Source organism: Mesoplodon bidens, assembly GCF_964165515.1.
Source record: "Mesoplodon bidens genome assembly, chromosome: 7".
Classification (NCBI taxonomy): Eukaryota; Metazoa; Chordata; class Mammalia; order Artiodactyla; family Ziphiidae; genus Mesoplodon; species Mesoplodon bidens.
The window spans coordinates 4,906,816-4,932,956 of record NC_138164.1 but is presented as its reverse complement, the minus strand read 5'-3'; the positions used below and the strand labels follow the sequence as shown (position 1 = coordinate 4,932,956).

Sequence of the window (26,141 nt, the reverse complement as noted above, 5' to 3'; positions counted from 1 at the left end):
ATGGACGCAGAGCACACGTCTTCTCTTATACACAGAGGTGAGATGGCTTTCTAAAGGTAGATCACTGGTCAGAGCTTTTGAGTTACGAGAGCCACTCCAGAGATTTCTTTTAGAAAAACAGTCACCGCTGGCAGCACATTTCAGTGACACAGAATGTGTCACAAAACTTGCTTCCTTGTGTGACATATTCAATCTGCTCAAGGAACTCCATCTGTCACTTCAGGGGAGAACGACAGCTGTGTTCAAGTCGGCAGATAACGTGGCTGCATTCAAAGCCAAACTGGAATTATGGGGGTGACAAGTGACCATTGGGATTTCTGACATCTTTCAAATATTAGAAGAGATTTTGAAAGAGACTGAGCCAGGGCCCTCTTTCTCCCAGCTGGTGCATGATCACCTATCTCAGCTTTCAGAAGAGTTTGAGCATTACTTCCCAACCGCAAAAGACCCCGGAACTGGGAAGGAACGGATCCGTGACCCATTTGTGAATAAGCCAGGTGAATCGACTTCGTCCATGCTAGAAGATGATCAACTGCTTGAGATCGCAAATGACGGTGGCCTTAAATGTATGTTTGAGACAACTTCAAATCTCCATACATTCTGGATTAAAGTCAAGGCGGAATATCCTGAGATTGCCACAAAAGCACTGAAAAGCCTGCTTCCATTTCCAACATCCTATCTTTGTGAAGCAGGGTTTTCTGCAGGGATGGCAACCAAAGCGAGATTACGGAGTAGCCTGGACATAAGCAACACATGTCGGGTGTCACTGTCTCCCATCACCCCCAGATGGACCATCCAGTTTCAGGAAAACAAGCTCAGGGCTCCCACAGATTCTGCATAATGGTGAGCTGCATAATTATTTCATTATATATTACAATGTAATAATAACAGAAATAAGGTGCACAATAAATGTAATGCGCTTGAATCATCCCAAAAGCACCCCCCGCCCCGCCCCGGTCCGTGGAAAAACTGTCTTCCACGAAACCCGTCCCTGGTGCCAAAAAGGTTGGGGACCCCTGGTCTAGACAACTGAAGACTAGATGATTACAGTGGTCTTCTAACTGGTCTCCTTCCACTTCCTACTACACACTGATCATGGTACTTTCTTCTCAAAATCCCTCAATACTTTGTCAGTTCCTACTAAGAAATTAATTTAAAGGCAAAGTCCAAATACCTTAGATGAGCCTTGAAGGATGTCATTTCTCCAAATTATCTTCTAAACCACTATGAAAGATTAGGCTACATTTGCCTATAGAAACTTATGACATGAACATAATGATTTATTTTTACTTCCTTCAACTTAATGACATCTCAATCCTTTGCCTATAAGAAATGGAAAACAGAATTTCCAAGTCCCATACCTCTGGATTCCTTACAAATCTATTTTTGGAGTTTTTTTTTCCCTATACTGAATTCACTTTCTATCACCATGGAAACCAATCTGAAATTAGTGTTGTTAGGGTCTTTAAAAATACAACTCTATTCAGCAAGCCTTCAAATGTTCAAAAAAGTCCTTTCTCTGCATGGAGAATGGAAATCAGCGTAAAGCTGGGTAAAAATATATCACCCCACCCACATAAAAAACATTCATCAAAGCTTAATCAACAGATTGCAAATGGGGCAAAGAAAGAGTTCTCTTCTTTTTATTCACCTTTTATAATGCTATTATAGTTTCAGTTATTATGGTTTCACTATGACATACCTATGGAGTTTGTAAACAGTTTTCTTCACCCACCATAGCTTGTAGTAGAATATGTAAACATGAAAAATAATTTCTGTTGCACAATATTATGTGGTCTGCTCATCCCAACCATCAACATCCTAAGATTCAACACTGAAAATACCACTTCAAAACACCTGAGCTGAGGATGCCAACTGGAAGAACAACTCTATATTTGAGTTACATCTTAGGTGGGTAATAAGTGAAATAAGTTCTGATTTCAGAACACAGGGTAAAAATCAATGAGTCAAAACTGCAATTCAAATTTCTTAGGAAAAAGCTAGAGACCTACATGCATCTTAATAAACGTAACAGCCAGTTTTTCCTTCCAGAACCGGAATAGAGCACTGTTTCCTCAGGTGAGTACCAGGTGAAGGAACTGGTTTGCTCATCCTTAAACACCAGAACCACCCTCAGCTCAACGAGAGGTCCACAGCATGAAGAATACATGGGAAATGAGATTAAATGACAGAACAGCAGAATCACATCTCCCATCTTACAGATGCTCACTCCAGAATATACACTTGTCAGGAAACAATACTTCAAGAATATTTTCACATTTCTATATGGTCAGAACTTTTTGAACAAACAGCTTTAGCAGTAGGGTTAAAGGAAGACTGAATGGGAACCCAAATAATAGAGCCCTCCAGAGAGACAGAAAGTCTTCTCTCTCCCCAGAGCCATCTGTTTGTGGAAAAAGACACCTTTCCTTCTTTTCCCCAGAGAGGATGTGTTTACATTCCAGAGCAGGGTTCCCTCCCTCCATCTCCAGAAAGGCAAATGGACAGAAGTGCCAGCTACCCTAGATAAACTCCAAGTTTCATAATTTCAGAGTTTGTCTCTCGTGGCACAAAATCCCAGCGTACACACAGGGTGTATCTCGTTCTCATATCACCTCATGGAGAACTGAGGCATAAGGAACCAACACGATTTACACTATGAGTTTATAAAAGGTCTGATTTCTGATGCAGAGACCTCACATTTCTGTTAGAGAGACAGAGAGAGAGAGAGAGAAACTGTGGCGAGCTGACTTGTTAGCCTCTCAGACCCTTCTCAGTTTCAGACTCAACAATACTATTTTTATAAGCATATTCAGTCAGATTCCTGGAAGTCCACTGCATGTGTAATGTGACTCCAACATAGGATATCTTTTCTCATCGTTCAACCCATTCTGTACACCTAACTCCTGGACTGGATAATCTCCCATGAGATACAGTTAAACTCTAGTACCTGGGTGACCACAGCACTGATAACTCACTACGGAACTCTTCATTGTGAACCCTCCCCTCAAAGGACAAAGATTGCCAGGAATAAGGGGGGGTGTTACCACAGAATACGCAGAAAAGTAGGGCTGAAATACATTTGTTTGGGTTTGAGGAAAACGTAACTTTCTGGTAGGGTTAGGAATAGTAAAATTATCACAGCTTTTGTTTCAAATGGTTACACACATAATAATATATATTTCTAAATAAGATAGTTTTAACTGGAAACATCTACAAGCTAATATTGAAACTGCAAGTAGTATTAAGAAGATGGGGGAAATACCATTTCATTGATTTACTTCATTTTTATTAATGTCTTAAAGTCTCACAGATAGGTACCAAAACTTGTTGCTGATATTTATTTCTATAAACTTTAATGCCTATATTTATACGAATTCTTAACCAGGAAGAAAACTCAGGCTGTTTCCAAAAGAAACCACACTTAGTCAACCGTCCATTGAACATGTTAACTATTATACCAGTACACTGAAATACTGAAACTGTAAATGTGGAATCCATATATATGATCTTATCAGTTAACGATTTGTTAACCAAAGATTTTCAATGTTACTATTCAATAGGGTAAAATGCAATGATGTGTTTTCTTCGGTTTCCTTTATCTTTATTTTTAAAACTGAAACCTTCTAAATACATTACAATTTGAGTATTCTAAGCTATAGGTTTAATTCTATCTGAAACTGGAGCTACATTTTTAAATTAATTATAATTACAGAAAATGCACCTGTTATTTTAACATTCTCCATTTCACAATTTTATATAAGGCCAGTTTTTATATTAAAAGAAATATTACATCTAAATAAACTGATTACTAGATCAACAAGAATATTATCAATACAGTCTCTCTTGTGAGGGGTAGTGTGTCACAAAATTCCTTACAGTTATAAACCCTCCTATTTGGAAAGCTTTTCTTTATCTACTGCCTCAGTCCTGACACCACTACCCTCAGGTCATCAGGAAAGTATATATATATATATTTGGAATTGATATATTTATCCCTATTTTACAAACAAGGAAACAGGCCCAGAAAAGTTAGAAAATTTACTTAAGAGCACACAGGTTACATTGCACTATTAATCATCATACCTTTTTACCTTCAAACACATTAAAGATGTAGGCCTTTCAAAACTGTGGTATCTGCCTGCTTAAAACAGTAGTTTTGTCAGTGTATCCTTTTCTAGTACTTTTACAAAAGAATGTGCAGAACAGCTCTAAGCCTTGATTCAAACATAGACCCCTACCACTTAGTAGCTGTCATCCTAGGTAAGTTCTCAAGCTCTTTTTGCCTCAAATTCCTCAACTGAAACTGTTATGAAGGGTCAATGAGACAACATACAAACAGTACTTAGTATAATGTTTGGCTCACAGAAGGCATTCAATAAACACCGGCTTATAGTTCCAATTACTTCATTTGAAATGAAAATTGAGGGGGGGGTTATTTTATACTTTTACTCCTCAACATTTCAACATTTCAGATCAAACTTTACTTTTTCCACATTTCCCAGTATCAAGGCAAGACTGTGTCTGCTGATAGAAAGTGTCGACTGAAGAAAAAGCACAACCTGAAAGTTGAGCATTATGCCACAGGAGCATTTCCAAGCCCCTTGCACAGCAGCTTCAGTAGAGAACACTCAGGAAACAGGTATTACATTCATACTTTTTCTGTGCTGTACTTCGGTCAAAACCTGAGCTCTTGCATTCAGGCTAATTTAACTTAATGCTTTATATGAAATTGGATAAAAAGAAACATTAACTCACAGCTTCAGATAACGGAATGATAAAAGAAAATGTAAACTCACATAGTCACTTAGTGTTCTACACACTAGATGGCGGTATCACATAAAGCACAGCAGAAAGAGACTCACGCCCCAATAGCATCAAGCTGAATAAACTGAGTATATATCTTTACAAGGGGCAAAAGATTTTTTTCCTTCTTACTGAAAAATAGTTCGTGAATGTGAATAAATGTTTGTTTTTGGACAATGGATATGATACAAGGAGAAGTGCAATAAAGATAATAAATATACAGAATTTGAAACTACATGTGGCTTTACTTAATAAATAATAAGAAGCCCTTTCTAGCAATTGCTTATCTTTATATTTTTCTTCAGGTTTCAATTTCTGTAAATAAAATATAACACTTATACATCATATCCTGTAGAGTCTGTTCAAAGTACTATTCAGGGAGAAAATATCCAAACTCAAATGCACTTATTAAAAAACAATGACCAAAAACAAATAAAATATCAATAGTGCCTATACAATTTTATTTATCTAAGGAAAAAAGTATGCTTAGGAATTAATAGTTAATTAATAATAGGGAAGGAGAAATGAAAGGAGGGAGGGAGAAGACAAAGAGTCTCACGTTGATGAATAAAATCTGAAGCTGGTTTCTTGATAAGACCAAGTGTTAAGAATATCTTGTACACAACAATTTATACCCACAAATTTGAAAGCCTACACTAAACAGACAATTTTCTCAGAAAAGATAAAAACTGACCTAAGGAGACATTGACTAGACCTAAAAAGAACCTGACTAGACCAATAATCATAAGTTGAAATGGTAATTAAAGATTAAGCCCTCAAATGGGAACCAAACAGGAAAACTGTACTAAACTTTCAAAGAACAGGTAATTCCATTTCCACAAACTATTCCAAGACATTTACTTTTTAAAGGGTATGGGGCAGTGAAGTTCCCTAACTCAGGCTAGTGGACAAGTACAATACACAGACCAACAGCACTAATGAACATAGACACAAGAATCATAAAATCCTGATAAGAGTGAAAAAGGGAATTTATTTTTTAAATATTTAGCCCAGAAGTAGAGTGTGTCCTAGGAATACAAAGATGTTTCAACAATCTATTTCTGTGACCAGAGTAATGATCTGTACTAATTTTTAAAGACAGCTTATTCATGCTCTACATAAAAGTGGACTAAGAACTAAGAACTAAGAACATGACATGGTACAGCCTCTCCTGCTGTGTCATTATATCCTTTTACCTCTTCACCTTGTCACATCCCCAGTTCATTTAAGTCAGAGCTCACAGTTCATCTTAGCTAGAAGGATCATTAGCTGTCATCTGGTTATTCTAATGTATCCAGTAGGAAGATAAGGAAAACAAGACCAAGATTAACTGACAACCTCCCTCAAGGTCAAGACTTTGACCTGGCACAGTGAGAGCATCCTGCCAGCTGGCCACACCCATTCCACCCCACACCAGTATCCTTTCTCCTCAACAGGACAATGCCATTTTTTGTCACGTGTTACAACTGAAAATAGTGAACTGATACTTGAACGGGAAAATCAAAGATAGGCTAAGGTCTGCTAGAACTGAGCTGAAGTAGGATTTGAACACAGTTGTGCAATCAAAAGCATATGTGTTGCCAATTCACTGGGAAAAGTATACACAGGCTTGGTAATTATTTTATCAGGCACAAATTAAATTACAAACTGGAATGTTGGAGGATGCTCAGTGTTTACAACAGCATCAAAAGGAATAAAATACTTAGGAATAAATTTAACCATAAAACTGAAACACTTGTATGCAGAAAACTACAAAATATTGTTGAAAAAAATTAAAGAATATGGGCAGACACCCCATGTTCAAGGACTGGAAGACAATATTATTAAGATGGCTATATTCTGCAAATTGAACTAAAGAATCAACATAATTCCTATAAAAATTTCAACTGCCCCTTTTTAAAAAAAATGGACAAGCTGATCCTAAAATTCACATGGAAATTCAGGGGACTTCAGAATAGACAAAACAATCTTGAAAAAGAAGAACAAAGTTGGCAGACATACACTTCTCAATTTCAAAACACATTACAAAGTTACAGTGATAATAACAGTGTGGTACTGGCATAGAATATATACAGTCGAAAGGAATAGAGGTGAGAGTACATCAATAAACTCATACATCTATCATCAATAGATTTTCAACAGGAGTGCCAAGATCAAGGGAGAAAAACAGTCTTTCCAACAGTGGTGCTCAAAAAACTGGATATTCGCATCCAAAAGAATGAATCTGGACCCCCTACATCACACTATATACAAAAATTAACTCAAAATGGATCAAAGACATAAATGTAAGTGATAAAACCATAAAACTCTTAAAAGGAACCACAGGAATAAATCTTCATATCAATCTTCATATTGGGTTAGGCAATGATTTCTCAGATACAACAACAAAAGCATACGCAACCAAAGAAAAAAACAGATAAATCAGATTTTACCAAAATTACAAATTTCTATGCTTCAAAGGACACTATAAAGAAAGTTAAAAGACAACCCACAGGATGTGAGAAAATATTTGCAAATTATGTATCTGATAAGGGTCTAGTATTCCAAATAATATAAAGAATTCTTACAACTCAACAACAAAAAACAAATAACCCAATTAAAATATGGACTTGATACTGGGGAGGGTGGGAGGGAGGGAGATGCATGAGGGAAGGGATGTGGGAACAGATGTATATGTATGACTGATTCACTTTGTTATAAAGCAGAAACTAATAAAAAATAAAAAATAAAAAAAAATAAAAAAAATAAAAAAATAAAAATAAAATAAAATAAAATAAAAAAATAAAAAATAAAATAAAATAAAATATGGACTTGATAGACATTTCTTCAAAAAAGTATGTAAATGGCCAACAGCACATCTGTCTAGTCACACCCACTAGGGTGCTATATTCAACAAGACATATAAAACCAAGAGAATCAAAAACATATGTTCACACAAAAAATCATACATGATTGTTTATAGTGGCCAAAAAGCGGAAACAACTCAAATGACCACAAACTAAAGAATGGTTAACAATATGTGTGGTAGGTCCACACAACAGAATAACATTAAGCCATAAAAAGGAATGAAGTACTGATAAATGCCACAACATGGATGAACCTTGAAAATACTAGGCCAAGTAAAAGAAGCCAGCACAAAAGACAACATGGTGTATGATTATATTTATATGAAATGTCAAGAACAGGCAAATCTACAGAGACAGAAAGCAAATAAACTTAGCAACAACTGTCAACATTTTAAATGTACATACCCTTTGACCCAGCAAATCCTCTTACAGGATTTTATTTAATGGATTATTTCATATCAATAAAACCCAGAATATCCATCAATAGGGAACTGATTAAATAAACTATGATATAATAATAAAATGAAATATTATGTAGCTGTGAAAAAGAATGAGGTGAATCCAAATTACTGAAATTAAAAAAAATACAAAATATACTATCAAGTGAAAAAGGAATTTTCAAGATAGTATGTATAGAATTCCATCTAGCTATATTTTTTAAAGGTTATAGATAGCTAGGTAGATAGTTATAGCTATAGCTCTATCTAGAGATACTGCTATTTATTTTATAAATATATAGAAAAATTCTAGACAACACATAATAAATAGTTAAAAAAAGAAATAGGGCATAAAGGGAATTTTAACTTGCATTTGTAGTTTTCATCATCCATTCTATTTGACGCTTTACTGTAAATAAATAAATGCACACTCATAAGGAAAATATATTCTTATCCTATTAGAGCAAATTTAAATGGTGAAAAAAATCAAAATATTAAAAAAGCATTTTTAAAGCAGATTTTATCTCTTCTTCAAATTCATTCATCCATTCATGCAACAAATATTCATTGAGTGATTTTTTATGTCAGGCACTGTTCTAGATAGGTGCTGAGGTGGAAAAGAAAAGAATAAATAATAATAAAATATTTAGCATGCCAAATGGTGGTAAATGTTATGGAGAAAAATTAATTACAGAAGAGAGATGAAAACTGCTGGTGACCAGGAATTGCCATCTTATGTACAGAAAGTACACCTGCTTTGAGAAGACAACATTTGATCAACTATTTAAAAAAGGGAAGGTAGCAATTTATGTGAATATCCAGGGAGAAGAACTTTCCAAGTAGAGGAAACAGAGAGTCCAGTGGTCCTGAGGAGGGAGCCTGTACACCAGAGGGAGAGCAGAGGCAACTGTGGCCAGAACTCTAAGACTTAGGGGAGGAGAAGAGATGAGGTCAAAGAGGTCAGAGGTAGAGCTTGTAATCCATGCAGGGAATTTCAAAGAATTTGACTTTTACTCTGAAAAACAGGAGAAATAATTGGAGGGTTCCAAAAAAGTGACATGATCTGACTTAACATTTGAAAAGAATCATTCTTGCTGTTATGCCAACTATATAAGACTAATGAAATAATCCCCCTGAAAGGACAACAGCTAACTTAAGGTGACAGCTGAGACAGGCTGGGGTGGCCAGATCCTGGATATATTTTAAAGACAGAGCCAAGAGTTTTGCTGATGGACTGGATGTGAGGAGTAACAAAAGGAAAGAAATCCAAGATGACTCCAAGGTTTGGCTGGTCAGGAACTGGAAAGATAAGAGTTGCTATTCATCACGTTGGGGAACACAGCAGGAGGAGCAGGTTTGAGAGGGGACTGTTCTAAGTATGCTAAGTTTAAGAGGCTATTAGTCATCCAAGTGAAGATGCAGAGAAGTCTGCTAGAGACACAATGCCACAATTCAAAGAAGAAACCATTAAAATTTCCTTTGTATGTTATATGGTAATGATACTACTAGCCCAAATTAACCCTTACATATAAATTATTTTATAAGCAATTGTGTCTCTCAGTCTAAATAAAATTGAGAATCAGAATTTATAACATAGGATTAAGAATAATTATTTTCATTTTATAACTGAAAGCCTTAAAGTTAAATATAATACTGTCAGATTTTAAAAATTTAGTGGACAGTGACATTTTCTAGGATACAATGGCCTATTGAAACTATAAGTTCTCAGTATCTGAGGAAGAGAAAGAGCTATAAATATGAGCACAAGAAATCCGTAAGTCTAAGAGAAATTCCTCAGATCAGAGTGAAAAAAAAAGAGAAGGTATGTAACTGCAGAATGTCCCACAACTGGGACATATTAATAGGCAAAACTGAGTCAGTCAACTGACAGTATGAATACCTATGAAGATATAACAGAGCTACCGAGCTTAAGGCTGATGACGTCTTCCAAACACATTTTACTAAGTTTTCCTACTTATTTTCTCCACAGCACATACTGTCAATCCTATATTAAAAATAAGTAAGGATTCTGAGAAGGAGGATTCTGGGAAGATGGTGAAGTAGGAAGCATCAGGAATCTCCCACCTAGACAGTAATTGCACTGGCAGAAGCTGATGCAATTATTCTGTAACTCTGGAGTCTACTGAAGGCTTGGGACTTCCAGGTGAAGGCTTGGACGATACACTGCAGAGAATTTTGGTCCATCTCAGCTCTTAGCACAGTAGCAGCTCCCCATCCCCAGCACCTCGGCACATGCCTCATACACTCAAGGAGCAGCCTGCATGCAGCTTGTGAGAGACAGGGTGGGCAAAAAGGAGCCTGCCCCATAAATAAGAAGGACCTGGGCTCTGATGGCTGCTCCCGATAGCAGAGGTGCAAACAGGCAGACAGTCATGTTGTTACACACCCCCCATATTGTTGCAAGCCCCTCCCCCATTAGCTGAAGCAACTTCCAAAGAATTTAAAGGCCCAGTGCCCTTTCCCCTCCTTAATTTTTCTTCTTCCCCTTTGGGGAGCCAGAGATTATAGACTAGGACAATCCAAACCAACTGCATACATGGGGAAGATGCCCAGGGACACGGGCAGGCTCAGGAAATACCTGAGGAGACCTTAAGTTTACACCTCAGGCTAGTCCTTGGCACAGAGTGAGGCTACAACAATTAAAAATAAAATAAAATAAACAAAAACATAAAACAGCAAACCTCAGGGAAGGGGCAAAAATCAGATTTCTGAAGTTAGTAACTACTACCACATTCAAATGTCTGAATCAACAAAAAGCCATAAGGTACACAAAGAAATAGAAAACTATAGCCCATCCAAAGGAAAAAAATAAATCAACAGAAACAACCATAAAAAAAAAGTGATAGTAGATCTACTAGGAAAACACTTTAAGGTAACTTTTTTAAGATGCTCTCCAAAACTAAAGAACAATGTAGAAAAAGTAAAGAAAATGACATACGAACAAAATGGAAATATCAACAAAAAGACAAGTTTCTAAAAAGAAATTCTGCACCTGAAAGTACAATAACAACAATGAATATTTCACAAGAGGGACTTAAGGGCAAATATGTGTAATCAGAAGAAAGAATCAGTGAACGTGAAGATATGACAATGGAAATTACTGAGTCTGAGGAACAGGAAAAAAAAAAAAGAATGAAGAAAAGTGAACAGAGCCTACAGAACCTCTGGGGCACCATCCCATACACACTGTAGGAATCTCAGAACGAAACAGAGAGACAAAGGACAGAGAGAATATTTGAAGAAATACTTCCTGAAAACTTCCAAAATTTGATTGAAGATATGAATATAAATAGCCAAGAAGCTCAACAAACTCCAAGCAAGATGAACTTCAAGAAACCCACACAAGACACATTATAATCAAACTTTCAAAATCCAAATACAATGAAAGAATCTTAAAAGTAGCAAGGGAGAAGCAACTAGTCACATACAAGGGATCTTCAATGAGATTATCAGATTTCTTATCAGAAAGTTTGGAGGCCAGAAGGCAGTGGGGCAACAAATTCAAACTGCTAAAAGAATAAAATTGTCAACCAAGAATACATATCCAGCAAACCACCCTTCAAAAGTGAGAGATAAAATAAGACATTCCCAAATAAACAAAAGCTGAGGAAGTTCATTAACATTAGGCTTATTTTGCATGAGATGCTCAAGGGAGTCCTCCAAGTTGAAATAAAATGATGCTTGATAATAACTAGAAAACATACGAACAAATAAAGACCTCAGTAAAGGTAAATACATGGGCAACCATAAAACCTGGGATTGTGTAACAATGCTTTGTAACCAGTTTTTGTTTTCTACATGACTTAAGAAACTAATACTTTTTAAAAATTATAAGTCTAAAAGCGAGTATTGGAAATTTAGTTTGTAACCCCACATTTTGTTTTCGACATAATTTAAGAGACTAATGTATTTAAAAGAATTACTAGTTTATGTTTTAGGGATACACAATGTAAAAAATATAATTATATGACATCAACAACTGAAAGGTATGGGGACCAAGCTGTAACGGAGCAGAGTTTTGGTATGTCATTGAAGTTAAGCTAATATAATTAGTGTTATAACTTAGGATGTTAAATGTAACCCCCATGGTAACCACAAAGGAATATCCATAGATAGACACAAAAGGAAATGAGAAAGGAATTGAAACATTTCACTACCAAAAAATTAACTAAAAGCAAAAGAGGACTAATGCAAAAAATGAGGGACAAGAAATCTATAATACATAGAGAAAACAAATAGCAAAATGACAGAAGTAATTCTTCCTAATCAGCAATTACCCTAGATGAAATGGATTAAACTCTCCAATCAAAAGACAAAGATGTGGGCTTCCCTGGTGGCGCAGTGGTTGGGAGTCCGCCTGCCGATGCAGGGGACACGGGTTCGTGCCCCCGTCTGGGAGGATCCCACATGCCGCGGAGTGGCTGGGTCCGTGAGCCATGGCCGCTGAGCCTGCGCGTCCGGAGCCTGTGCTCCGCAACGGGAGAGGCCACAACAGTGAGAGGCCCGCGTACCGCAAAAAAAAAAAAAAAAAAAAAAAAAAAAAGACAAAGATGGACCCAATGGATTAAAAAAAAAAGCGATCCAACTATATGCTGTCTAAAAGAAGACTCACTTTAGATTAAAAGACACAAACAGGTTATATAAAAAGAATTCCTAAAACTCAACAACAACAAAAACTAAACAAAACAATTCAAAAATGGGGAAAGGACTTTCAGTAGACATTTCTCCAAAGAAGAAATACAAATGGACAATAAGTACAAGAAAAAATGCTGAACATCACTAATCATTAGGGAAATGAAAACCTTATTATACCCATTAGTTTGACAAAAATGTTCAAATGTTATATCATATATATGTTCATCCAGAACCTTGTCTCCTACAAGTGTTTGATTCCAAGCATCCAATGGCACATTACGCATATCTCTATTGCCTCATCATGCCATGGACTATCCATGCTCTCTTTACTATTGGACATAGAGTCATTAGTGTCTTTAATCAGACTGGAGAACCAGGAATCAAGGGGGTGGAAATGGGAGTGGTACCACTCAGTGTTACTCATAGTGACTCACTAGCAATATTAGTGTTTCCTGTCTCCATGACTATATGCTCTACTGGCCTAGTAGTCTTAGTTCCAAGGGGAGGAATGTTTCCACCAGAAAACACAACAATGATTCCAATGAACTAGAAGTTAAGAATGCTGTTCGGCCACTTTGAGCTCCTTATGCCTCTAGATCAACAGACAAAGAAGGGCATTATGGTACTGGCCGGTATGACTGATCCTGATCCTGACTACCAGGGGGAAACTGGACAGCTACTTCACAATGGAGGTAATGCAGAGTATGTCTGGAATAGATGGGATCCCTTAGGGTGTCCTTAGCATCACCATGCCCCACCATTAAACTCAATGGAAAATAACAAGAACCCAGTTCAGGCAGGACTATTAATGGCCAGACCCAGAATGAAGGTTTGGGTTGCCTCACCAGGTAAAGAACCACAACCAGCCGAGGTTCTTGCTGAGGGCAGAGGGAAATACAGAATGAGTAGTGGATGAAGGCAACTGTAACACCACCTACAACTATATGACTGTTTACAGAATCAAGAACTATACTTGCCATGAGCATTTCCTCCTTATTTTGTTATGAATATGTTTCTGTGTGTGTGCACACGCATGCACGTGTAACAAATATCTTTGTTTTCTTCCCTCTCTTATCACCTTATATAATGTAAGATTTATATCATGGTATTTAAGTATTTTTAACTTTACATCACAGTATAGTAGTTATGGGTTATCAAGAAGAGTAAACATTACCCAAGGACTTTCCATCCTACTCTAGGAAAAGGGTTAATGTTTTTGGTTGTATGAAAAATAGTTAATGGTGCTAGGCAGAAGTATGACTTTGTTATTGTCTTTATTTGGCAATAAGTATGGTTTAAGGGGTGCCAAGTAGAGAAGGGGCAGACTGTGATGGTTAATCTTATGTGTCAGCTTTTGGGCAAACGTAATTCCAAATGGTACTCTTATTTTTTAGATGAGATTAACAATTAATTCAGTAGACCCTGAGTAAAGCAGATGACCCTCCATAATGGAGAGGGAGATGGAGAGGGAGAAAAGAAGATTACCCTCCAATCACTTGCAGGTCTTAATAGAAAAAAAGACTGACCTCCCCTGTTGAAGAGGGAACTCTAGAGCAGAGTGCCCTTGGACTCAAACTGCAACAGCAACTCTTCCCTTGGTCTTCAGCCTACTCTGGAGATTTAGGACTTACTAAAGCTCCACAACCACATGAGCCAATTCCTTAAAATCTAAGTTCTATTTATCTCTCCCTCTCTCTCTCTCTACACACACACACACACACATTTGTTCTGTTTCACTACAGAACTCTAACATAGCTAATCACACTTTAAAATAATAATAAAATTGGACTCCTTTTAAAAAGGACTGGTGGGTATCACAGTGTTAAAATACTGAGATGTTGTACCACCAATGATCCATGCAACTATAGGGGTAATGCTTTGCACAGGAGAAGGCCATCAGGACTCACCTCCAGTGCTATGGTTTATATCCACTCTGACTGGTTGTCACACTAGGGGTTCAAAATTTTTAACATCACTTCTTTTCACACTATACATAAATATCAATTACAAGTAACTTGAATGTTAAAGTCAAAACTATGAAACTTTTAGGAAAAAAAGTAGGACAATATCTTTGTAACTTCAGAGCAGGGAAGGGCATCTTAAATATGACAGAAAAACTACAAGTCAGAAGATTTGTACAAACATACAACTACATAAAATAAAGAATAAAATAGTCAATGCCTGAACACTAAAAGCAGAAAAAAGAGAGTGAAAGAAACATACCACAGGGTGAGAGAAAGTGTTTTTAGTTCACATACAAAAACAATAAAGGACTAGATGCAACATGAAAGGACTAAGATCCAAAATATGTAAAGCATTCCCATGAATGAATAAGAAAAATACAAGCAAATCTATAAAACAAAATGAGCAAAAGGCTTGATCTAGAGTTTAAAAAAATAGGAATCTCAGATGCCCAATAAACATTTGAAGAGCTGAGCAACCATATCAGAAATCAGGAGACTGCAAATCAAAATGCAGTGAGAGGGCTTCCTTGGTGGCGCAGTGGTTGAGAGTCCACCTGCCGATGCAGGGGACACGGGTTCGTGCCCCGGTCCAGGAAGATCCCACATGCCGCGGAGTGGCTGTGCCTGTGAGCCATGGCCACTAAGCCTACACATCCGGAGCCTGTGCTCCGCAATGCAAGAGGCCACAACAGTGAGAGGCCCGCTTACCGCAAAAAAAAAAGAAAAATGCAGTGAGAATTACATCCCCAACAGATTGGTAAAAATTAACAAGTAAGTATCAAACAACCAAAAGTTGGCAAGGATGTGGAACAACTACTCTCGTTTACTGCTTATGGGAGTATAAATTTGTAAACCACTTTAAAAATAGTTGGCATTTGTACATCAGGATTCACATAGAACAATGTTCACTGAGATGTTGTTTAAAACAGCCGAAAACTGACAATAACCCAAATTTCAAAAAAATAAAAGAATCAATAAATTACTTATGACATATGCAGAATATGGATTAATACACAGCTGTGAACAAACTGAACAAACTATGAGTACATACATCTGCAAGGATAAATTTCACAATGTTAAATGAAAGAAGCAAGAAGGAATACATTCAATAATGAAGCCCAAACTGGTTTGATATTTCAACTTACCCCCAAGAACCCCTGATCCTTCTAACCCTGCTCTACTTTTTTACCATAACTCTTATCTTCTTGGCCTTCTTCTATGCTCTTTAAGAATGGGTCTTTGATTTTGGTTGTTGTTGTTCACTAATATAGCCAAAGCACCTAAAACAGTGCCTCGTACATAGTACTTGCTCAGTAAGTATCTGCTGAACAAATTAGAATAATTCCAATTATGTTAAGTTCAAAAAGGTAAACCTGAATGCCATATTGATTAGGAATGCATATAGAGAGTAAAACTATTTTAAAAATGTAAGGTAACAAATATTACAAAAGTCATGGTATAAGTGACCTCTCGGGTAGGGAAGGTAAATGAAACACAAGAGGGACAGAGGAAATATCTATCTCTTAACCTAGGCTTTAAAATGTACATAAATATGTATATAAAATATATTATAAATGTGTTTTATATACATGTATATACATAATATACTTTACAATAAGAAAAATATTGAAAAAAAACTCCATTAGCACTTCTCTCCCTAACCCCTACTCCACCTTCACCCCAACTCTGATTTATCCATCACCACTATGACCCAACACAACAGTCAGGTAATGACTAAAATAGTTCATGCCATCAAACAGTGGCAAACTCTGTCTAGGAATCTGATAGAAATTCTGAAATTTATACAGATTCTTTTATACTGTTTCCACTTGAAACAGGAGTCATCAGGTGTCAAATATTAGTCAATAGAAGAGAAAAAAGTCTTCACATCAACCAATAAGACATCAATAGAAAAAACTACTTCTAAGTGTCACCTATCAGATACACAGTTAAAGATATAAATATGTCTTGATTCAGTATGCAGGAAATATCTCAAATATACCTGTATGCTGCCAAACTCAACGTTCTCATAATGGAAATGTGCACATTCAGCCATCTTCGGAAAGTGACCTTTAGTGAAGGGTAACCTGAAGTACATGAAATAAATGAGATACAAGATACTGGAACAGTCAAAATTACTAAACTTAAGGAGGAAATAAAACAGGTTGAAGAGCTCATGCAACAAGCAAAACTATTTAATAAGCACATGCACATGAGCACATATATCCACACATACCTTTTCAGAAATACACAGAATCAAATGGAAATTACATTCAGTGCACAAGTCAAAACCGAAAGAAAAAAGTAAAATAAAAAGCATCACTATAGTACTCTTCTAATCCTGACCCACATCAATGGCCCTAGAAAAACTAGGCTTTCAGTGAATGTTATGGAAACTGTCAACAGCCTGCTCTAAGCAGAAGCAGCATTCCCACCACAATATACAAAACCAGATTTTACCTGTGAATGTTGTCACAGCCCATCAGTCCTGGATTGGTGGGTCTGGATGCAGAATGAACATTTTTATCCTTGTCTTTCCTCTACTTAGAATAAAAACATAGCTATCTAACCCTTCACCAGGTGAAAAGACGGTTTTTCTGCCTAAAACTGAAACGGATACCTTCAGATATTTCACTTAATAGTCAAATACTGGCACCCATCTCAGGCTATCTCAAAAGCATAGCTGAGAAACAGCAATTTCATAACTCAAATACCAAAAGTGATTTTTCCAAATGACTGAGAGCATGTATTAAAGGTACCAAAAAAGACATACTTGGATTGTTCCCATTGAACAAATGCAACCTAATACACAATAACATAAAAGTTGTTACAAGAACAAAATTAAAGTGTATTTTTAGATAAGTAGATAATCCTCAGACCTATTCTGCTAACAGATGAGTGATAATTAAAGGCTTAACAGCATAATTTAATGTATGGACAGTAAGAGCTCATTTAGTAAGAAATCTGGATAAAAGTTTTAACAGAACTAAAGAACTGATTTCCGTTTATAGAAATTCACTTAAAACCCGCTGTAAAATTATACTTACTTTTTCACATGTTTAACTTTCATACTGGTTGTACTGCCACATGTCTTAAGACTAAGGTCTCCAGGAATCTCTGGAATGTCTGCTCCTCTTGCCTTAAAAAAATAAAGACAAAAGATTTATGACTATCCCTTTATTATGAATACATTTAAAAAAGCAGATTATAGCTCATTTCAATGGTTCTGCTGACTCCACACCAAAAGAAATACATACAGATTTAATAATCTCTTCTTAAAATTATAACTTACTTGACTTTTAATTGTTAAGAATAAGGAAAAATATTCACCTAAAAATATTTAACTTTACTGTAAAAGGAAAAAATTTTTGTTAAACTAAGAATTTCCATTCTCTTATAATCAAATTTTGAAATCAATTATTATATTATGTGCCTCAGCACAAACTAAAATCTCCCCCAAGAGTTGTTGGAACAAAATAACCATGGTTACAATGATTAATAAAAGTTTAAATGGTATATGTGAACATAATTAGGAGATCACAACATACATTTCTCACACTAAAATTTGAAAGTACCATCTATGTAATACCTCCAAATTACTTCTTACACTGCCAGTTTTCATAGCAGTGATTTTTTAACTTTAGTGAAACATTCACCTGTATCATTTTAACAACAGAAACTGGAAAATGAAAAAGTTCTTCACACTCTGGAGAAAGCAAACAGCAAATCCAACTATCTATATTAAAAAACAAATTTATGCTATACAATCTATGACTTGTAACAGAAAAAATTAGTATAGCCAGTGTCACATAATGCAGTAGGGGAGAATAATGTGGGTTGAGCATTTAAACTGAGTTAAGTGGAGATCCACAAAGAAGATGCAGTAAATATATACAGTGGAATATTACTCAGCCATAAAAAAGAATGACATCCTGCCTTTTGTAACAACGTGGATGGAACTTAAGGACGTTATGCTAAGTGAAATTAAGTCAGAAAAAAGACAAATACTGTATGATCTCACCTATACATGGAATCTAAAATCAAATCAATATGAAAAAAAAAAAACAAGCTCACAGATACAGAGAAAAGACTCGTGGTTGCCAGAGGTAGGGGTGGTGGATAGATGAAAAAGGTGAAGAGGTCAAAACATACAAACTTCCAGAAACAAAATAAAACAGTCATGGGGATTTAATGTACAGCACAATGACTATAATTAATAATACTGTATTGCACATCTGAAAATTACAAAGAGAGTAGATCTTAAAAGCACTCATCACAGGACATCCCAGGCTATTCAGTGGTTAAGACTCCATGTTTCCAATGCAGGGGGCATGGATTTGATCCCTGGTTGGGGAACTAAGATCCCACATGCCAGGTGGTGTGGCCAAAGAAAAAATTTTTTTTAAGTTAAAAAACAAAGTACTCATCACAAGAAAAAAAAACACATTTTCTAACTATGTATGGTGACAGATGTTAATTAGACTTACCGTTGGGATCATTTCACAATGTATACAAATATCAAATCATTATGTTGTGTACCAGAAACTAATACAGTATTACACATCAATATACCTCAATAAAATAAAAAAAGAGAAGAAATTCACAACATCAGTTCAATTTTTTTTTTTTTTTTTTTTTTTTTTTTTGCAGTACGCGGGCCTCTCACTGCTGTGGAATCTCTCGTTGCGGATCACAGGCTCCAGACGCACAGGCTCAGCAGCCATGGCTCACGGGCCCAGCCACTCCGCGGCATGTGTGATCCTCCCAGACCGGGGCACGAACCCGTGTCCCCCACATCAGCAGGCAGACTCTCAACCACTGCGCCACCAGGGAAGCCCCGCCAATTTTTAAAAAGGTTTTCTTATTAAAAAAAAAAAAAAGAGCCAAGGAGGACCTTCAAGATGGTGGAGGAATAAGATGTGGACATCACCTTGCTCCCCACAAACACATCAAAAATACATCTAGATGCGGAACAACTCCTACAGGACCCTACTGAGTAATGGCAGAAGACCTCAGACTTCCCAAAAGGGTGTTGGTGCTCTGGCTGGGTGTCAGGCCTGAACCGCTGAAGTGGGAGAGCCAAGTTCAGGACACTGGACCACCACAGACCTCCTGGCCCCACATAATATCAATCAGTGAGAGCTCTCCCAGAGATCTCCATCTCAACTCTAAGACCCAGCTCCACTTGATGACCAGCAAGCTCCAGTGCTGGACACCCCATGCCAAACAACTAGCAAGACAGGAACACAACCCCACCCATTAGCAGAGAGGCAGCCTAAAATCATAAGGAGTTCACAGACACCCCAAAACACAACACCAGTCACGGTCCTGCCCACCAGAAAGACAAGATCCAGCCTCATCCACAGGACACAAGCAGGCACCAGTCCCCTCCACCAAGAAGCCTACACAACACACGGAATCAACCTTACCCACTGGGGAAAGACACCAAAAACAATGGGAACTATAAACCTGCAGCATGCAAAAAGGAGACCTCAAACACAGTAAGTTAAGCAAAATGAGAAGAAAGAATAATACACAGCAGATGAAGGAGCAAGGTAAAAACCCACCAGACCAAAAAACTGAAGAGGAAATAGGCATTCTACCTGAAAAAGAATTCAGAGTAATGATAGTAAAGATGATCCAAAATCTTGTAAATAGAATGGAGAAAATACAAGAAACGTTTAACAAGGACCTAGAAGAACTAAGGAGCAAAGAAACAGTGACGAACAACACAATAAATGAAATTAAAAATTCTCTGGAAGGAATCAATAGCAGAATGACTGAGGCAGAAGAACAGATAAGTGACCTGGAAGATAAAATAGTGGAAATTACTACTGCAAAGCAGAATAAAGAAAAAAGAATAAAAAGAACTGAGGACAGTCATAGAGACCTCTGGGACAACATTAAACACAACAATATTCGAATTATAGGGGTCCCAGAAGGAGAAGAGAAAAAGAAAGGGACTGAGAAAATATTTGAAGAGATTATAGTTAAAAACTTCCCTAATATGGGAAAGGAAATAAGTTAATCAAGTCCAGGAAGCACAAAGAGTCGCATACAGGATAAATCCAAGGAGAAACATGCAAAGACACATATTAATCAAACTATCAAAGGTTACATACAAAGAAAAAATATTAAAAGCAGCAAAGGAGGGCTTCCCTGGTGGCACAGTGGTTCGGAGTCCGCCTGCCGATGCAGGGGACGTGGGTTCGTGCCCCAGTCCGGGAAGGTCCCACATGCCGCGGAGCGGCTGGGCCCGTGAGCCATGGCCGCTGAGCCTGTGCGTCCGGAGCCTGTGCTCCGCAAGGGCAGAGGCCACAACAGTGAGAGGCCCGCGTAACGCAAAAAAAAAAAAAAAAAAAAAAAAAGCAGCAAAGGAAAAGCAACAAATAACATACAAGGGACTCCCCATAAGGTTAACAGCTGATCTTTCAGCAGAAACTCTGCAAGCCAGAAAGGACTAGCAGGACATATTTAAAGTGATGAAAGGGGAAAACCTACAACCAAGATTACTCTACCCAGCAAGGATCTCATTCAGATTTGACAGAGAAATTAAAACCTTTGAAGACAAGCAAAAGCTAAGAGAATTCAGCACCACCAAACCAGCTTTACAACAAATGCTAAAGGAACTTCTCTAGGCAGGAAACACAAGAGAAGGAAAAGACCTACAATAACAAACCCAAAACAATTAAGAAAATGGTAATAGGAACATACATATAGATAATTACCTTAAATGTAAATGGATTAAAGCTCGAATCAAAAGACACAGACTGGCTGAATGGATACAAAACAAGACCCATATATACGCTGCTACGAAAGACCCACTTCAAACCTAGGGACACGTTCAGACTGAAAGTGAGGGGATGGAAAAGGATATTCCATGCAAATGGAAATTAAAAGAAAGCTGCAGGAGCAATTCTCATATCAGACAAAATAGACTTTAAAATAAAGGCTAGGGCTTCCCTGGTGGCGCAGTGATTGAGAGTCCACCTGCCGATGCAGGGAACATGGGTTCGTGCCCCGGTCCGGGAAGATTCCACATGCCGCGGAGCGGCTGGGCCCGTGAGCCATGGTTGCTGAGCCTGCGCGTCCGGAGCCTGTGCTCTGCAACGGGAGAGGTCACAACAGTGAGAGGCCCTTGTACCGCAAAAACAAATAAATAAATAAATAAAAATAAAGGCTACTACAAGAGACAAAAAGCACACTACATAATGCTCAAGGGATCAATCCAAGAAGATATAACAACTGTAAATAGTTATGCACCCAAAAAAGGAGCCCTCAATACATAAGGCAAATGTTAACAGCCATAAAAAGGGAAATCAACAGGAACATAATCATTTTAGGGGACTTTAACACCCCACTTTCACCAAAGGACAGATCAACCAAAATGAAAATAAATAAGGAAACACAAGCTTCAAATGACACATTAAACCAGATGGACTTAATTGATATTTATAAGATATTCCATCCAAAAACAACACAATACACTTTCTTCTCAAGTGCTCATGGAACATTCTCCAGGATAGATACTATCTTGGGTCACAAATCAAGCCTTGGTAAATTTAAGAAAATTGAAATCGTATCAACTATCTTTTCTGACCACAACGCTATGAGACTAGGTATCAATTACAGGAAAAAACCTGTAAAAAATACAAACACATGGAGGCTAAACAATACACTACTAAGTAACCAACAGATCACTGAAGAAATCAAAGAGGAAATCAAAATATACCTAGAAACAAATGACAATGAAAACACGATGACCCAAAACCTATGGGATGCAGCAAAAGCAGTTCTAAGAGGGAAGTTTATAGCAATACAATCCTACCTCAAGAAACAAGAAACTTCTCAAATAAACAACTTAACCTTACACCTAAACAATTAGACAAAGAACAAAAAAACCCAAAAGTTAGCAGAAGAAAATAAATCATAAAAATCAGATCAGAAATAAATGAAAAAGAATTGACGGATGCAATAGCAAAGATCAATAAAACTGAAAGCTGGTTATTTGAGAAGATAAACAAAATTGATAAACCATTAGCCAGACTCATCAAGAAAAAAGGGAAAAGACTCAAAACAACAGAATTAGAAACCAAAAAGGAGAAATAACAACTGACACTGCAGAAATACAAAGGATCAGGAGAGATTACTACAAGCAACTATATGCTAATAAAATGGACAACCTGGAAGAATTGGACAAATTCTTAGAAAAGCACAACCTTCTGAGACTAAAGCAGGAAGAAACAGAAAATACAAACATACCAAGCACAAGCACTGAAATTGAAACTGTGATTAAAAATCTTCCAACAAACAAAAGCCCAGGACCAGATGGCTTCACAGACGAATTCTATGAAACATTTAGAGAAGAGTTAACACCTATCCTTCTCAAACTCTCCCAAAACATAGCAGTGGGAGGAACACTCCAGAACTCATTCTACAAGGCCACCATCACTCTGATACCAAAACCAGATAAAGATGTCACAAAGAAAGAAAACTACAGGCCAATATCACTGATGAACATAAATGCAAAACTCCTCAACAAAATGCTAGCAAACAGAGCCCAGCAGCACATTAAAAGGATCATACACCATGATCAAGTGGGGTTTATCCCAGGAATGCAAGGATTCATCAATATACGCAAATCAATTAATGTGATACACCATATTAACAAATTAAAGGATAAAAACCTTATGATCATCTCAACAGATGCAGAAAAAGCTTCTGACAAAATTCAATACCCATTTATGATAAAGACCCTCCAGAAAGTAGGCATAGAGGGAACTTACCTCAACATAATAAAGGCCATATGTGACAAACCCATGGCCAACATCATTCTCAGTGGTGAAAAACTGAAAGCATTTCCACTAAGATCAGGAACAAGGCAAGGTTGCCCACTCTCACCACTATTATTCAACATAGCTTTGCAAGTTTTAGCCACTGCAGTCAGAGACGAAAAAGAAATAAAAGGAATCCAAACTGGAAAAGAAGTAAAACTGTCACTGTTTGCGATGACATGATACTATACATAGAGAATCCTAAAGATGCTACCAGAAAAGTACTAGAGCTAATCAATGAACTTGGTAAAGTAACAGGATACAAAATTAATGCACAGAAATCTCTTGCATTCCTATATGCTAATGATGAAATATCTGAAAGAGAAATTAAGGAAACATTCCCATTTACCATGCAACAAAAAGATAAAATACCTAGGAATAAACCTACCTTAGGAGATAAAAGACCTGTATGCAGAAAACTATCAGACACTGATGAAACAAATTAAAGATGATACAAACAGATGGAAAGATATACCATGTTCTTGGATTGGAAGAATAAACATTGTGAAGATGACTATACTACCCAAAGCAATCAACAGATTCAAGGCAATCCCTATCAAACTACCAATGGCATTTTTCACAGAACTAGAACAAAAAATTTCACAATTTGTATGGAAACACAAAAGACCCCAAATAGCCAAAGCAATCTTGAGAAAGAAAAATGGAGCTGGAGGAATCAGGCTCCCTGACTTCAGACTATACTACAAAGCTACAATAATCAAGACAGTATGGTACTGGCACAAAAACAGAAATACAGATCAATGGAACAAAATAGAAAGCCCAGAGATAAACCCATGCACATATGGTCACCTTATCTTTGATAAAGGAGGCAAGAATATACAATGGAGAAAAGACAGCCTCTTCAGTAAGTGGTGCTGGGAAAACTGGACAGCTACATGTAAAAGAATGAAATTAGAACTCTCCCTAACACCATACACAAAATAAACTCAAAATGGATTAAAGACCTAAATATAAGGCCTGACACTATAAAACTCTTACAGGAAAACATAGGCAGAACACTCTATGACATAAATCACAGCAATATCCTTTTTGACCCACCTCCTAGATAAATGGAAATAAAACCAAAGATAAACAAATGGGACCTAATGAAACTTAAAAGCCTTTGCACAGCAAAGGAAACCATAAACAAGATGAAAAGACAATCCTCAGAATGGGAGGAAATACTTGCAAATGAAGCAACTGACAAAGGATTAATCTCCAAAATATACAAGCAGTTCATGCAGCTCAATATCAAAAAAACAAACAACCCAATCCAAAAATGGGCAGAAGACCTAAATAGACATTTCTCCAAAGAAGATATACAGATTGCCAATAAACACATGAAAGGATGCTCAACATCACTAATCATTAGAGAAATGCAACTCAAAACTACACTGAGGTATCACCTCACACCGGTCAGAATGCCCATCATCAAAAAATCTACCAACAATAAATGCTGGAGAGGCATTTATTGGAGAGAAGGGAACGCTCTTGCACTGTTGGTGGGAATGTAAATTGGTATGGCCAGTAGGGAGAACAGTATGGAGGTTCCTTAAAAAACTAAAAGTAGAAGTACCATATGACCCAGCAATCCAACTACTGGGCATTTACCTTGAGAAAACTATAATTCAAAAAGAGTCATGTACAACAATGTTCATTGCAGCTCTATTTACAATAGACAGGACATGGAAGCAACCTAAGTGTCCATCGACAGATGAATGGATAAAGAAGATGTGGCACATATATACAATGGAATATTACTCAGCCATAAAGAGAAACGAAATTGAGTTATCTGTAGAGAGGTGGATGGACCTAGAGTCTGTCATACAGAGTGAAGTAAGCCAGAAAGAGAAAACAAATACTGTATGCTAAGAAATATATATGGAATCTAAAAAAAAAAAAAATGGTTCTGAAGAACCTAGGGGCAGGACAGGAATAAAGACGCAGATGTAGAGAATGGACTTGAGGATATGGGGAGGGGGAAGGGTAAGCTGGGACAAAGCGAGAGAGTGGCATGGACATATATACACTACCAAATGTAAAATAGATAGTTAGTGGGAAGCAGCCGCATAGCACAGGGAGATCAGCTACGTGCTTTGTGACCACCTAGAGGGGTGGGATAGGGAGGGTGGGAGGGACACGCAGGAGGGAGGAGATATGGGGATATATGTATAGCTGATTCATTTTTTTATACAGCAGAAATTAACACAACATTGTAAAGCAATTATACTCCAATAAAGATGTTTAAAAAAAATAGCAAAGACAGTTTAGTTAAATGTTAAAAACCACAACTTCTGGGGCTTCCCTGGTGGCGCAGTGGTTGAGAGTCCGCCTGCCGATGCAGGGGACACGGCTTCGTGCCCCGGTCCGGGAGGATCCCACATGCCGCAAAGCGGCTGGGCCCGTGAGCCATGGCCGCTGGGCCTGCACATCCGGAGCCTGTGCTCCACAACGGGAGAGGCCACAACGGTGAGAGGCTCGCGTACCGCAAAACAAACAAACAAACAACAACAAAAAAAAAACCCATGACTTCTCAAAAATATGAGGTAACAATGTATGAACTTACAAGAATTAACACGTGATATATATATACCATAA

The 26,141-nt window shown here is 37.2% G+C and overlaps 1 protein-coding gene across 3 annotated transcripts in view; it reads right to left on the bottom strand.

Annotated features, from left to right (window-relative positions):
- The window catches only part of ARHGAP32 (Rho GTPase activating protein 32), a 262,887-nt gene that overhangs the window by 111,612 nt on the left and 125,134 nt on the right, over positions 1–26,141 (bottom strand). For 2 of the 3 annotated variants that reach the window (XM_081238497.1, XM_081238495.1), the window contains exons 3-5: positions 17,757–17,848; positions 17,170–17,211; positions 16,712–16,796 (exon numbers count right to left, since the gene is read on the bottom strand). In XM_081238497.1, coding sequence (XP_081094623.1) covers positions 16,712–16,796; positions 17,170–17,211; positions 17,757–17,848 — 219 coding nt within the window. The remainder of the gene's footprint in view (positions 1–16,711; positions 16,797–17,169; positions 17,212–17,756; positions 17,849–26,141) is intronic. The other variant, XM_081238496.1, reaches the window with a different exon arrangement.